Here is a 17,340-nt window from a genome sequence, read left to right as displayed (position 1 = left end):
CTTTTGATGAAAAAAGTTTGAGTTGATTATTTAATTATTGATGCGATTTTTAGTTTAAAAATCATTTACCTATTTTATTATGTAGGTACCTAATTGAAGTTTAGGTACTATTGATTATTAATTCATGTATTCGCAATTACATGGTCTGTAATTCTAATTTTATCTGAGATTATGAGGCCATGATATAATGAGATGTGTGAGTGGAAAATGTGCAATTCATGAATGTTGAATGCTTTTCCCATTCCTTATTCCTATCCTTATGTGGTAGTGGAGTCGGTTTGAGTTATTGTGGTATTCGTAAGTTACCATAACCAATTTTAGGCCTTATGGCCATGACATTTTAAACTCTTGTGGTTTATGTGTTGTGAGATTATGATTTCGTGGACACTGTCTGCACGCATATTGCAATGATGAGGTATTGTGTTCGATTCCCAGTGAATAGATGGGTGTGTTTCGGTATGTATTTCTTGTATTCCCTGGCAAGTTCGAACCCATTAATCCCTTTGTCCTTACACCAAATTTCCCCAGAGAATGAGTGTGTTACGCGGCATTCCTAACTATCTCCGCGCGGCGCGTGGCTTGTAAACGAACAAAAGAGACGCGCACTTTTCCTTTGATAAGTCCCACGTGAGGAGCTACGTGAATGAAAATAATGTATTGCTTGAATATACATGCGCTCTGATGTGTGGAATATCTCAAATAAGCCTTCCTGCTTAGTTTGACATCATATGTGGTAAGAATTTATCTTTTAATTCTTGAAAATAAGCGTAGAATGGTACAATTTTATGAAGAAATTTAAATCATTAATTTTTCAACAAATAGACCATTTAACTGCTAAGTTTTGATATACGAATATTTACTTTTATATTATTGATCATTTTATTCTAAAATTATCAATTTCTGATGCGATTTAATATGATTCGTGCCAATTTAAAGTTTTTTAGAAAATTCATATTTTTTATTAAATTTAAATCACGCAACCTCGATGTTACAAAAATAATAACTATTAATTTTATGTAATTAATTCTTATATTTTTGTTTTAGACTTACTGTTTTCATGGTAATAAATACACATTCGTAAACTTCACTATGTTGGTCATTCGGAGGGCTTCGAGATAAGATTTCGAGAACGGCTAGGCATTGCGTTCCGAAACATGGAGGTAAGCGCAAACATTAGGGTAAAACAATAGAGGAAGAAGTGGTTAAATAACTGTATGTCCCCACCCCGAGGACCCTTTGGCGACTTTAAATTGGGTCTTTAAAAATCAACCAATACTGTCGGTAATATAAACACAGCCAAGTCGCTACAAAAGAGCAGAAGAGATAAAATCAACCTTATTCGACGTTCACTCAAAGCCCCAAAAATAATGGACTTAAAAGTGTATTAAACTGTATATAAGACATTTGCGAATATATTGATACCATTAATTTGCCTCTTAAATCAAAAAAAGTATGTTTTTTTAATATTTTTCTCTTGCTACAAATCAAATTTCAAATTTGAGTCACCAAAAATCCTAAACTAATTTTTGCTCTAGAAGAATCAATTTTTGGAGTTAGAAAGTGCTTAATACCTCATTTTAATTGCCTGGCATTGCTTTATAATATATAGGAAATAACTTGGTTGTTTATAGAACAGCTGACTAAAAAATCGAGGTTTTGTGATAAACCCACTTTAGTTGTTGCTCCATAAATGATATTTTTTTCCCCAATTTTTTTGGCTGTAAAGAAGCTTTATATATTCATATAACAGCCACCTAAATTTGACTTTTGGTATTTTATTTGTAACATCACCAGAGGGAATTGAATTTTGGAAAAAAATATCAATTTATATTTTACACTGCTATGCATTGTTCTTGTTCTTGTTTCTAAAAAATATTTATATTATTAAAAAGAGAATTATTTAACGCTTCTATAGGTATGTTTATCATTTTTCTAGGCTAAATATAACTATAATTACACTATTTTAAAGTTAGACATCATAACATATTAACACAATTATTGAATTGGTCTGTATTATTAAGCTGGCAACCCTTAAAACAGCTGCATTTCATTATCCTATTATATAAAGTAGTAAGCTTTCTTGTCTTCAGCTTAAGATTTTGACAATTACAGTACCTATTGAGTTCTCTGTTTTATGGAAGCTTCTTATAGGTCCCTCGATAGTTTTGGAATTTTGAAAAAAATATCAATTTATATTTTACACTGCTATGCATTGTTCTCGTTCTTGATTCTAAAAAATATTTTATAATTAAAAAGAGAATTATTTAATGCTTCTATAGGTATGTTTATCATTTTTCTAGTCTAAATATAACTATAATTTCAGTATTTTTTAAATATCATTATATTCAAGTTATTGTAATTTTAAATAAAATATCAATATCAAGAACTATTGGAACAATTTTTACCTTGCAAAACAAGGTGTTATAAAGTGTAGGATCCCTCACAATACCTATCTGCCTGTCTATAATGCATTACACATGTAATGCTAATAGAGAGGATGCTATAAGAGTGCTATTATAATGTGAACTTCTCATAATTGAATGGGCTTCCTGAAACCAGAGACCATGAAGTTGGCCTAGTCACTACAAGGGGGAGTGCAGGAATATCCAGGGGGAGGTGCTTGTAAAAAGGGTAATTTTTTTAGGGATGGGGGTAATCACCCCCTGTAATATATTATGGGGGGTATAAACCCAGCCTTTTAAATTTTTTTTAATAGAAGTAAAAAATCCTGAAAACTTAAAAATCTAGGAATCAAACTAGCACCCCAACCAATAATCGGTTCCATGCCAAATGTAGGAGTGGAAAAACATTGGAGGGACAAATGCATGAGTCCCAAACGTCAGAGTGGAACAAACGCAGGAGTGGGACAAACATTGGAGTGGACAAATGCAGGAGTCCCAAACATCAGAGTGGACAAACGTCAGAGTGGACAAACATTGAGGTGGACAAACGTCGGAGTAAAAAACATTGGAGTGGACATTGCTTAAATAAAACCTAGGAGTGACTGCTATTTTAATAATATTACAATTTTGAAATTTTTTATACCTCTGTCTACAAAATAATGACTATGGCTGCAGCGCTCGGCTGGGTTTATACCCCCCATAATATATTATAGGGGGTGATTACCCCCATCCCTAAAAAAATTACCCTTTTGCAAGCACCTCCCCCTGGATATTCCTGCACTCCCCCTTGTAGTGACTAGGCCAACTTCATGGTCTCTGGTTTCAGGAAGCCCATTCAATTATGAGAAGTTCTCATTATAATAGCACTCTTATAGCATCCTCTTTATTAGCATTACATGTGTAATGCATTATAGACAGACAGATAGGTATTGTGAGGGATCCTACACTTTATAACACCTTGTTTTGCAAGGTAAAAATTGTTCCAATAGTTCTTGATATTGATATTTTATTTAAAATTACAATAACTTGAATATAATGATGTTTTAAAAATACTGAAATTATAGTTATATTTAGACTAGAAAAATGATAAACATACCTATAGAAGCATTAACCCTTACAGCTCGGGCCCCTATTCCCACCTTAATAGATCGGAAGGGGGGGGGGGGGGCTCTAAGAGCCACCCCCCTCTATCTCGGTGGTTCATGTGTATTTTTAGAGAAAATTACTTTTTCTAGTCATAGCAGCCAGGCCGCTCCTAGCAGCTGTAGAGCGGCCAATTTTGCAGCTAGGATGACCAAATTTTAGGACGAACTTTTATTTTTCATATCAAAAAAATTACTTTTTCTGATCATTGCCAAAAAACGGAAACCGCCATTTTCCGCGGTTACGGCGGTAAAACGGCGGTTGGCGGCGCCGATTAATATTTTTATCTGTTTGATGTTGCTCAAGGATTTACCAAAAAATTTATAGGACTCTAGTTGTAATAGAAGCCATGATATTCATGATATATGTCTGTAGTAAAAGCCGGACAAAAATCGGTCATAAAGTCGGTCAGGGAGGGGTCAAACAGTCATAACACATTTTTTCTCAGAAGGTCATTGATATCTAAGTATTCACCAAAAAAATTTTAGGTTTCTCCTTATACACAAAAGTCATAATGTAGAAATTAAGATTTTTTTAGAATTTGTTTCTAATTTTGGTGCTACCCAACCGACTTTGACCGGACACCACGACCGACACAGACCAGATATCCTAATAAAATCAACTCTTGCTGACGTATAATTACTAAACTTAAAAAGTCATAAAGTCACAGCACTCCATCTTACCTACAAAAAAAATGAGATCGAAAAAACTACAGGGGGGGGCTCTTGGAGCCCCCCCCCCCCCAATCTGTAAGGGTTAAATAATTCTCTTTTTAATTATAAAATATTTTTTAGAAACAAGAACGAGAACAATGCATAGCAGTGTAAAATATAAATTGATATTTTTTTCAAAATTCCAAAACTATTGAGGGACCTATAAGAAGCTTCCATAAAACAGAGAACTCAATAGGTACTGTAATTGTCAAAATCTTAAGCTGAAGACAAGAAAGCTTACTACTTTATATAATAGGATAATGAAATGCAGCTGTTTTAAGGGTTGCCAGCTTAATAATACAGACCGATTCAATAATTGTGTTAATATGTTATGATGTCTAACTTTAAAATGGTGTAATTATAGATATATTTAGCCTAGAAAAATGATAAACATACCTATAGAAGCGTTAAATATTCTCTTTTTAATAATATAAATATTTTTTAGAAACAAGAACAAGAACAATGCATAGCAGTGTAAACTATAAATTGATACTTTTTTCCGGCGTTATCCTCTTAAATTTTTTTTTCTTCAATTTTTTTCAATTTTGTACCCCCCCCCCGACTACTGACGAACAGCTATTTTAGATAGGCTAGGCAGGCAAGGGGGCCGAGCGCTGCGGCTAGGCAGGCAAGGGGGCCGAGCGCTGCGGCTAGGCAGGCTAGGAAGCCGAGCGTTGCGGCCAGAGTTCATAGTTCGCTGTCGGGGGGGGGGGGGGAGTACTCAAATTTTCAACATTGAAAAAAAAATTTCTAAGAGGATAATACCTTTTTTCCAAAATTCAATTCCCTCTAGTGATGTTATAAATAAAATACCAAAAGTCAAATTTAGGTGGGTGTTATATGAATATATAAAGCTTCTTTACAGCCAAAAAAATTGGGAAAAAAAATATCATTTATGGAGCAACAACTAAAGTGGGTTTATCACAAAACCTCGATTTTTTAGTCAGCTGTTCTATAAACAACCAAGTTATTTCCTATATATTATAAAGCAATGCCAGGCGATTAAAATGAGGTATTAAGCACTTTCTAACTCCAAAAATTGATTCTTCTAGAGCAAAAATTAGTTTAGGATTTTTGGTGACTCAGATTTGAAATTTGATTTGTAGCAAGAGAAAAATATTAAAAAAACATACTTTTTTCTATTTAAGAGGCAAATTAATGGTATCAATATATTTGCAAATGTCTTATATACAGTTTAATACACTTTTAAGTCCATTATTTTTGGGGCTTTGAGTGAACGTTGAATAAGGTTGATTTTATCTCAGAAAGCAATATGCTAGCAGAAAAAAAGGTCCCCAACAGGGGGATCCAGGTAGTTGTCTGGCTATACATCTATTTCTTTAGATTTATTGTGTACACCATATTGTGATCAATTTGCGGCAGTGAAGCTACACCATTTATCTATCAACTAAAATTGGCGATTTCAAAATTTGAAGGCTTCATTTAATGTGCAAAATGGATCTTCTATTTCAACAAAACAACACAAATGAATACAATTCAAATATTGATAAGAATGAAATCTTTGTTTCATTTTTACTTGTGGTTTAATAACTAATTAAAATTGAATGTAGACTAGTTGTTTGAATATTCAGTATATGAATGACATTATTTAACTTAAAAATTCAAATGAAATATTGGATTATAGATAAAACTTTTGTGTCTAAAATGGAAAATGATGTAGTATACCTAACTTTTTATATTTATTAATATTTGGCCATAATCTATTATACGAAAAATATGTTGGATTCGCTTCAATGAAATCCTTTTGGAGCCGAGCCCTGTTTATTTAGAAAAATTAATCTTATTGTTTCTAATCTAAAATCTTTAAAAATTAGCTGTTTTTATGAGCAATATTTTTCTCTGTGTTGAGTGGGCACTCTGTGAAGTCTGATAGGAAAAGTTTATAAAAGATGAAACAAGAAACCTGTCTCAAGTTTTACCAACTACAAAATTTAGATGGCGGGGATACAAAAAGAACAAACGTTGGCTTTTTTAAGGAATGAAAGTAATAAGATTATAAATTTTTATAAAAAAGTAACAGGATCTTTGTCTGTACTGAAGGATCTTGGTAATCGCTGAACCGATATGGTTCTCCTTTAGCTTTACAAGGTCCTTAAAAGGTTTATAACTATTTGGGGGAGAGTACATCCATCCTCCCAAGAGAAATTGACCTTTGAAAAAGGTCCCACACCTCAATTATTTTTAGAATAAAAAACATACAATTTCGAACAATATCATAAAATTCTACATATCCAGGAAGTTAAACTACAACAAAAAATTTACAAAGGGGGATGTAAGTTGTGCTAAAATTCCGTAAATATGTGAGTTTTAAGAATCTAAAAGAGAAGTAGAACTCTAAAATTTGGCATGGCAGTTACTTTAATGGGGTATAACGTGGATATGTACTATATTGTACTATATTATAGCAACTGCAGTACAAAATTTAAGAGTTCTACTCCTATTTTGAAGTCTCAGACATTTACGGAATTTTAGCACATTTACGGAATTTTAGCACAACCTAACTCCCCCTTTTTCTATGTTCAGTCTCCATTTATTTGAATTAAGCTTTCCTGAAAATAAAAATTACGCCCCAAAACTACATGTGATGTGCAGCTTCTAGCTTAAGATGGTAAAGGTGTCTTTTATGTATCAACACCAGAAATTCTGCAGTATTTGAGATAATATCCCAGTCCAATAGCCAGCCTATCCTATCCTACTTTTTGTGGACTTAACTAAAAACTTTTATAGATATACTTTTTATTGATTATCCTTTGACTGTGATGGAAGAATATATTTACTTTTCTTAAATCGGTCACTAAAGTTAGGTTGTTCTCTTAGAATATATTAGAATAGAATAGTTGTTTGTAGCAAAGACTTATAGACAGCGTTCCGCGGATACGACACATGATTTTACTGTATGGCTCAGAACCAGTTCTAATCCAGCCGGATATTAATCGGTTTCAAAGCCATACTGGATGTCAATCAATTTTATTAAAATGATTTCAATGTCTGTTGATTAGACAAAAAAAACAATGTCAAATGAAGTTCTAATTTTTTAGTTTTAAAATTACCTCCTTTTTTATAATTCATCTTTTATCTCTTTCTTTCCTTCTCCTTCAGTATTTTCTATTGCATTCTTGTATCTTTCGTCTGTTTGGATCTACATGATCATTATTTTGTGTAAAAATATAATTAGGGTTGGGACGGATACTTTTTTGGCCGGATACCAGATACGGATATCCGGCTGAAAATTGAAAATGGCCCGATATCCGGCAAATTACCGGATATTCGGCCGGATAACCAGATATACGGCATTAGAAATCAGCCTGATATCCGGGATCCGAAAGTATATCCGGCCATACCGGGTATCCGGTCCAACCCTAAATATAATAAAATTAAGAATCTATTCGTAAAATCGTTTATTTTTATTATTGACTGTTTTCAACATAGGTCCTATATTCAGAGATTTAAAGGGATAAGCCGGTAAATTTATGTACATCCCCAATGATGATACACAAAATTATCCCTTCTATAAATCAAAATTAGTGGATGATACATTTAGAAACTGGACTTAAAGAACCAACCAATCAAACTTTGGGGACTAGTTTAATGTCCCCTACCTCCCTGTCCTATATTAGTAGTTTGAACCCTTATTGCAAAATGTCAATGTTACGCTACAACGGATAAAATTAATCTTGTTTGAGCTCTAAATTAAAATATATTACATGTAATATTTGAGGTTAAATCCATTACTCATGTGATTTATGAATTTAAAATGCGTTGGCCACAGCAAACATTTTCAATTTGGAGCTTTTTATGGGTTTAGTCCCTTTCGTGGCAATGCCCTTTAAGGGGCATTTTGTCGTATTTTAACAGTAGCTTTCCGCCTATTTCTAGCCCCTGCGGGGGGCTTCCAACCCTGCGGGGCAATCACCTAACCTAAACTAAAATAACATATGAAAAAGCTACTGTGAAAAAACGAGAGAAGAAACGAAGAAACGCCCCTTAAGAGGCGTTGCCACGAAATGGACTTTACCCCAGTTTATAAAATGGCGAAGTCAAAAAACACGTTATATTACGCAAAAGACACTGAATGTCCAGGTATAAAAAGATCAGACAATGGTCGATAAGTTGAAGTACATCCCCAATTATGATGCACAAATTTTTATTTAACCTTTCTATAGATTAAAACTTTCAATCAATCAAACTAAATTTACTAAAAGGTCCTCAGATTGTTAGGTCAACGAATAAGATAAATGTCATTCAAATCACTAGTAAAATATAGGTTTTTTAGCCAAAAAGATGAATACTCTAGAAATTTGACCAGATATCATTTATTTATACCTATATAGAAAGCGCCACGTTTTTATTTAAATCATAAGTGCATGGCCTAAAGAATAAAATGCATTTGAACTTGAGTGTATTTTTTCTTGAAAAAAAGCTGTAAAATTATGTTTTTTAACTATAAAATTCATTGAAAAAAATCCGCAAGTTAAAAAATGAAAAATCCGGGAAGCTTTTTAGTAATAAAATTCATTCTTATTGTGATTTATTCTCGAATAACAAAGATGCCATAGTTTGCAATAGATCATTGAAGATATCCAAAATAATTTGTGTTGCTTGTGAAAGAAAAGGCAAAATGCCAAGATATGGAGAAAAATGAAACATTGTTCGTTCTTGTAAATCAAGTGCAAATGAAGGAACAAACAGGTCTTTGTAATACTTGTAAAACATATTTATTAACATATTTTTAATTATGAATTATAAATTCAAAGTTATTTGTCATTAAAAGCAAAACTTTTCTGAAAATAGTGTCGGTCTGTTCGTCCGTCTGGATAGTTTTTTTCCGTTAACTTGGGCATCTTAGAATTGTCTTAATGATTTTAAACTTTGCAGGGTGATTCCTGTAGTAGTTAAGTATTTATGATTTAGAAAACGTAGCAACTGTATAATCGTTCCAAGAATGTCCGTACTCAGTTTTTCAACAAATTTACTCCAATTTTGTTTTGACATTTAGAATATTTACATATATTATGATTATTCTATAAGTGTTAATGTTCGTTCGTCCTAGTGACCTATTCCAGTATGAGAAACTGAATTGCTATAATATTTTTTTTGAAATCTTTATATACTTTGAAATTTATTTTAAATTTTGAATGTCATCTTAGTTAATTAATTTATTTCTATACAAAAAAACAAATATTTTTGTGGATTTAAAAGAACTTCATATAAAATAAATCAAGGGGGCGCCGTAGCTCTGTGGTAACGCACTGAGTTACGGTGATGAGAATTCGAGTTCAATCCCACTCGTGTTGCAATCACAACATGTTGTCTCAAATTCTCTAAAGTGGATTCACGCAACCTCCCCCAGTTGCGTTGGAAGGGAGATTGTTAGGTAGTTTGGAAGCCAAATAATCATGTGTAAAATAGCAACACATCCCTTAATTCCAGGCTCCTCTGAGGAGTGTCATTCATTACGGTGACTTAATCTGGAACACCTGCCATACTCAAAAATCGGCGAGGGTGAGGTAATAACGAGGAGCTCTCATGAGACAGCGTGTCAAGTCATACTTGAACGTGGAGCTTGAGCTGGCCCTGGTGGCTATACAAAAGTGTCTCAACATACTCCAGGGGTCTTAGATCCAAACTCTAAGAAACTATGGCTAATCAAACAAACAATATAAAATAAATGAATAAAACTTGTTGAAATGATGTTAGATCTTTGGAAAATAGAGGGTTTTATTATAAAATATGAAAAAAAGTTAGGCCATGCACTTAGAATTTAAATAAAGACGTGGGGCTCTCTATATAGGCATAAATAAATGATATCTGGTCGAATTTTCAGAGTATTCATCTTTTTGGCTAAAAAACCTATATTTTACTAGAGTCAAAACTTTGGGGACTAGTGTAATGAACAGCCATTGCCCCCCCCCCCCTCTCTCTCTCCTTAATTCCGTTTTCAATAAGTCAAATTAAAATGAATTTTTTTTTATTATATAAACTAAGTTTCTATGTTGATTAGCTGAACCAATATTTGAATCTTGCAATAATAAATTGATTTTTTGATGAACACTGAACTATTTATACAGAAATACGTACTACTCAATATTTAAATTATCATTTTAGAATCCAAAACTGTGCTTGAATTAAGACACAAAAAATAAACTAAGTCTCACTCGGACAATTATGTCAAATAGTAGAGTAACAATGTGACATATCTAAAAGAGAGGGGTAGGTTTCTGGTAGAATCCGTAAAGGTGTGTGATTTAAGGCTTAAAAATAGTAGTAGAATGGTAATATTCACTAAATATGTATATTTCTTATTGAAAAGAACTATAGACAATTTTTTTTAAGTTAACACAAATTTTTATCTTTCTACTACTGTTTTTAACTTATAACCTTTACGGATTCTACCAGAAATCTACCCCTCTCTTTATAAACTACTAAAATAAACGAAGGTCAAGACCTTAGAGCCATAACACCTATTAAATTGAACTAAAAAGAAATACTGGAAAATTGATCCAACCACATTTTAACTTTAAAATCCATATGTTTCCTTATGGATATGATCAAACGGTTTTTACAAATATTTTTTTAATGATAAAATGCAACAAAAAATTACCTTAAAAGCTAACTCGTCGACAATTCTTCTAAATTCTTTCACATTAAATCTGTAATTCCTGAAATTATAATAAATCACTTGATTTTTTTAAAACTATGCACTATCATGAACAAAACATCATAAAAATCTAACATAAAACTTATCTAACTGAAAACAAGCAGAAGAAATAGTTTTCCCCTATTACTCACACCTTACTGAATTTTGGTTGTCATAGATTAAGTATCCATTACACAAAGGGACTGCTATCAAAGGGTTGGTATCTTTTATATTCGAGATATAGAGCATATTATTATGGGTTAGTTTTTCTCTCTTAAAATTATAGCAAACTTTAAACATATCTTTTCTTTAAATTATCAATCCATATTAAAGTTAGAAAAAGCTACTTCTCAGTCTATAAACCTAGTAATCTATGTTGTCATTGTGAGAAAATTTAGTCCAAGCTACCTCAGTCAATCACTCTAGTAATCTATGGTGTCATTTGATAAAATTAAGAACAAGAACCTTACTCTATAACTCTAGTAATCTATTTTGTCTTTGTGAGAAAATTTAGAACAAGCTACCTCACTCTTAACTCTAGTAATCTATGTTGTCGTTTGAGAAAATTTAGAACAAGCTACCTAACTCTATAACTCTACCTAGTAATTTATGCTGTCATTGTGAAAAAATGTAGAACAAGCTACCTCACTCTGTAACTCTAGTAATCTATGTTGTCATTGTGAGAAAATTTAGAACAAGCTACCTCACATCTATAACTCTAGTAATCTCTGTTGTCATTGTAAGAAAATTTAAAACAAGCTACCTCACAGTCTATAACTCTAGTTATCTTTGTTGTCGCTGTCATTGTGAGAAAATTTATAACAAGCTACCTCACATTCTATAACTCTAGTAATCTATGGTGTCATTGTGAGAAAATTAAGAACAAGCTACCTCACATTCTATAACTCTAGTAATCTATGGTGTCATTTTAGAAAATTTAGAATAAGCTACCTCACCGTCTATCACTATAGTATTCTATGTTGTCATTGTGAGAAAATTTATGAGCACAAAGGTTGAAAAAATAAGGTAATCATTGGTTTGCATTTTCACCTTCAATAGAATAGAATAACAATTTTTTCCAGGAATTAAAGGATGTGTTAACGCATTTCAAATAGTTATTTATCGCATCATATTATAGATAGCTTTCTGTTGGTATTAAAATGAAAAATTATAACATTAAAACCAGTTTTAATAGACCCGAGGAGCCGAAGGACCGGGAGAACAAAACTAGTATTAATATGATTTTTATTTTAATATTTGTGAAAAATTGTCTAATTCGATGATTTTTTTTATGGCCAAGAACCGGTTTCGAAGCCATACTGAAAATATATTTAATTTTGTATTTCTTCCACCAATTGCAATTAATGATTTCTTTTTTAAATTAAAGTCGAACAATTAAAATCTGAGACAATGATGTCTATCAATCTGTCCTACTCTAAGATATTACCAACTGCTGAACATTACATGGTTTGCTATATTATCATATAGAATATGTCAACCTACTGGTTTTAACCGTTTTTCTTATAGAGGTTTTTAACTTAGAAAAAGATTTTCAACGATACAATAGACTTATTAAGATTTTATGGAAGGATCATATTCAGGGTGGCCACAGACTTTTTTTCGTCAAAATGGTATAAAATAAATAGTATATAAATAGTATGCAGAAAAAAAGTAATTACCTAGTATGCAATAGTATGTAAAAATTTCAAAAAAATTAAATGCAGGGAGGGGAGGGGGAATTAGGGGCTTCAGGTGTTGGTTCTTGCTTATGCTTCTAACAGCTTTAGTTAAAAAAAAACTCAGAATGACTTCTAGACTAAAAGATGGTTGATACCAATAAAAGCCAAAATATCTGCATGGTAAATTAAGGGATTCTAGGTCATTTTTAGGGTTTTATGAAGCCTTGGAAGGCTAGGGGAGAAGGCTGGGTTTTGCTTTTTACTTAAACTATAGCTCAAGCCTCTGATAGCTTAAATTTAAAGAAAATCTGCCCTTCTAATCATATTGTTTATGAAACAATTAAAGTTCATTTTCAGGTTTTTTATTAAATGGGCATAGATGGGCAGAAATATAGCTTAAAACCATACAAAAACTTTAATCTCAAAATAAAATAGCCTTAAACCATACCAAGGCTTTAATATAAAAAACAATAGCTTAAAACCATTCCAGAACCTATATCATATGAAAACCCCCAAAAAACACTTAATGCTTTATATAATAGGATGGACAGATTATTACTTTTCTTTCGTAAAACAGGTGTTTTAAAATCCCTTTAAAGTATTCCTTTATCTCTGAATGGAATTGTGCAATGTGGATGCATAAGTGTATACATATGTACATATACTTGAATATATATGCATGCAGCTAAGGTATGTGTACAAACACAAGGATCTATAGGGATAAGACAACGGCCGATAAACTAATGTATATCCCCAATAATGATACACAGAAGTACCCAATTTGTAAAGCTTGGACACTCAACTTAATAAACCAACCAATCAAAATCCATCGAAAGCCCCCAAAGTTGTTAAGCCAACGAATCAAAAACATTATTATAAAACTTTGAGGACTAGCGTAATAAACTGCCAATTGTCCCCTTTCCCTTTGTTACATACATATGTATGCAAAGAGAGATTGCAATTGTACTTACTTATGTTCTAAACTAGGACAAAAAAGTTAGAGGTATCATAGATGGATATATATTTGCTGATAAAAGATAAACATAATTAAATATAATTTTAGTCTTGAATTTTCCCTGATTTTTAAGACCAGCCAGTGCCAGGTCAGGATAAGACATTGATGCGGACAACCCTATGATTGGGGGAACTTTGTCTAAAAGTCCTTACTAGACATAACAGTTTAAATAACAAAAACAGCATTAAGAGAAACAAACACATACTAACAAGAAAAATAAGATCTGATACTTCAATTTACCTCTGTTAGATAAAATGATAACATTACATTGGTTAAGGTTAAAATGTGGGGAAATGAATAAGAAATTCAGTCTTTGTTGTAAAATCGAGTTTAGGTACTTTTAAAACTTTATTTTTAGTATAAGTAAAAGTGGGAAAATATTTCAGAAGTTATAGGTTAGGAATAGAATTTAGAAGTCTTAAAGAACATACATACCAATGCATTTTAATGTATATACTTATATCAAATAGTAAAATAGGTATTAGTTAATTCATTTATATATTTTGACATTCATAATCCATTGTTATTAAATACCTAGTCATTAAGACAAAATATATAATAAATTATTCACTTCCTTTTCAAGTTAGACTCGTTGAAAAAGATAATGCAAATTGAAACAATAATATAGTGAGATTATTCCTACAATTTGTTTGCATTAGTCAATTTTACTGATAATGGATCTAGATCTACACTACAATGTTTATTACCTATTATTTCCATTAAAAAAAATATCTTTATTTAAAGAGTAGCCAGCGAACCAAATTTTCTGTACCTGAACTTATGATGGGCAGGCCCACTGTAGGGTTGATGCGGGTTAGCTTCTTCAGGATATAATAAAGCTTCATTCTCCCAAGTCATGTAGTGTAAACCTCGCAACCTCAAATATATGGATACATATTAGCATGGGAGGGTTAGCTTCTTCAGAATATAATAAAGCTTCATTCTCCCAAGTCATATAGTGTAAACCTCGCAACCTCAAATATATGGATACATATTAGCATGAGAGGGTTAGCTTCTTCAGGATATAATAAGGATTCATTATCACAAGTCATGTAGTGTAAACCTCGCAACCTCAAATATAAGGATACATATTAGCATGAGAGGGTTAGCTTCTTCAGGATATAATAAGGATTCATTATCACAAGTCATGTAGTGTAAACCTCGCAACCTCAAATATAAGGATACATATTAGCATGAGAGGGTTAGCTTCTTCAGGATATAATAAGGATTCATTATCACAAGTCATGTAGTGTAAACCTCGCAACCTCAAATATAAGGATACATATTAGCATGAGAGGGTTAGCTTCTTCAGGATATAATAAGGATTCATTATCACAAGTCATGTAGTGTAAACCTCGCAACCTCAAATATAAGGATACATATTAGCATGAGAGGGTTAGCTTCTTCAGGATATAATAAGGATTCATTATCACAAGTCATGTAGTGTAAACCTCGCAACCTCAAATATAAGGATACATATTAGCATGAGAGGGTTAGCTTCTTCAGGATATAATAAAGCTTCATTATCTTAATCCATATAGTGTAAACCTCGCAATCTTAAATATATGGATACATATTAGCATGAGAGGGTTAGCTTCTTCAGGATATAATAAAGCTTCATTCTCCCAAGTTGTGTAGTGTAAACCTCGCAACCTCAAATATATAAATACATATTAGCATGAGAGGGCACCATAGCTCTATTGTAATGCACTGAGATACGGTGATGAGAAATCGAGTTTAAACCCATTCGTGTTGATATCACAACATGTTGTCTCAAATTCTCCAATCATTCAGGCAAACTCCCTCTTGTTACGGCAGAAGGGATAATACTAGAGAGGGAACAATGGGCTGCTTATTACACAAGTCCCCAAAGTTTTATAATAACGCTTCCTTATTCGGTGGCTTAACAACTTTAGGGACTTCAGTGAATTTTGATTAGTTGATGCATTAAGTTGAGTGTTTAAACGTTTCAACCAATAATTTTAATCTACAGAAGGTATAATTTTGTGTATTATTGGGGATGTACATCAATTTATCGGCCTTTGTCTTATCCATTTAGATCCCTGGATAACACGTCTTTGGCCCTTCTGGATGGGGGATCTGTGCGCAAGTGGCGACGGCACAGATTATCTGCCATTGAAATGCACAAGACCCGTCTTATATAAATAAATAAAAAAATGTAAGCCAACATTGTATTTGTAAGATTTTCCTGCTTTGTCTTTATAACTACCTACATACTATTGACCAATGACCATTACAGTCATATCAATCACTTATATGATCACTGAACAAATGGAGGTGCTGCCACTTCTACGACTAGCAAAAGAAAAGCCACTGTGTTTTTGAGAAATAAGTGGGTGTGTTTTTGTCAATTTCATTTTATGTTGTATTTTGGCAATATTTTTTACCCACAGTAAAAAATTACTCTTTTACCCCCGTCAAAAACATAGTTTATTGTCATTTTCACACCCATGAAATTCAATGAGGCTGTCAAACTCACAGTTTTCATGACAAAATTGGTATCACCTACCTGGCAAGGTCACTATAACAACCAGGATCATTACAGTTGTACAGCTCAAAAACGCCAGCCCAATCTGGAAGGAAGAGCATATGTGTCAACCCAGCTCCGTGCATACCAATCTAAAACAAGGAACAAAACTTAGGAACAAACTTACCTTAAATTGTATGAAGGTAATGAATTTATCTTTAGTAACCGTAAACATTTTCTAGTTTCATGTGTTATAAGCTGTTGTTAGAACTAGTTTTCTCTAACTTGTTTTTTTTATATTAGGGCACGATGTTTGCCCAGACCAAGAAAAACTAAGCGTTCAATAAAAAGTCTTTAGGATAATTTGTAGTATACAAAAATTCTCAAAACATCGGTTTAAACCTACCAACATATCAGAATTTCGAATGACTTCTAGTTGATGCTCAAATCTAGTTCGATGGTCAAACCTAAAGAAATAATAGTTGACTAAATAGGCATTCCTTAAAAAATCTTCTTTTCTATTGACTTCATGGACATATTTATTAATTTAATGGAAACCATTTCCTTTAATGAAATTCCATTTTATAATGATATACAAATCTAATTGTCCTTAGTTTGTGATCTTGCTAACCATTGAACCGTTATGGTTCTCCTTTACAGTGAAGTTTCTTGTAAGTCCAGGGAAGCTATTTTTTTTGGGAAGGGTACCTCCACATCCTTGGGGAAATCGACCTTAAAAATCCACCCCCCCCCCTTCCCCCAACACAGAAAGTATAGGGTCGACTTCCTCCCCCCCCCCCTCCTCTAGAGGCATAGAATTATATTAAAATGTCTACCTTGCAATATTGACAGTGTACTTCTCCTTTAAAGATTCTATCAACTGATATTCGTTCAAAACTGCTCTATACTTGGTCTTTCGTAATAACAGGGTTATCCTAAAAATCATACACAATTTAGATTTTTACGCAGGGAGAAGACTATGACCATTTTCTCTGTAATATACCACCTTTTAACAAAGACTTTTAATTGAATCTCCAATTATTTTTTTCTATTATTCTTCATAACAATAGTATAGGTAATTAGAATTATTTATTCTTTATTGTAATTCTCTCTAAAACAGAGTTTGTGATTTAGAAAAGTTTTAATTAATTATTATTTTTTTCCTTTGAAATATCAATATAATACATAGATACTAGTATTTTATTAAACATAAATATTTCTAGCTGTGATGTCAAACTTTGC

General features: G+C 32.4%; 1 protein-coding gene across 1 annotated transcript in view; it reads right to left on the bottom strand.

The window, feature by feature from the left end:
* Positions 1-17,340, bottom strand: part of Eogt (EGF-domain O-GlcNAc transferase) — a 32,204-nt gene that overhangs the window by 6,243 nt on the left and 8,621 nt on the right. The window contains exons 12-17 of the mRNA XM_080174774.1: positions 16,935-17,033; positions 16,505-16,565; positions 16,141-16,250; positions 14,383-14,487; positions 10,881-10,938; positions 7,330-7,418 (exon numbers count right to left, since the gene is read on the bottom strand). Of these exons, the coding sequence (XP_080030900.1) occupies positions 7,338-7,418; positions 10,881-10,938; positions 14,383-14,487; positions 16,141-16,250; positions 16,505-16,565; positions 16,935-17,033 (514 nt within the window). The 3' untranslated portion in view covers positions 7,330-7,337. The remainder of the gene's footprint in view (positions 1-7,329; positions 7,419-10,880; positions 10,939-14,382; positions 14,488-16,140; positions 16,251-16,504; positions 16,566-16,934; positions 17,034-17,340) is intronic.

This window comes from Acartia tonsa, chromosome 10 (genome assembly GCF_053477335.1).
Source record: "Acartia tonsa isolate MP-2025a chromosome 10, ASM5347733v1, whole genome shotgun sequence".
NCBI lineage: Eukaryota > Metazoa > Arthropoda > Copepoda > Calanoida > Acartiidae > Acartia > Acartia tonsa.
This window is presented reverse-complemented; position numbering and strand designations above follow the sequence as displayed.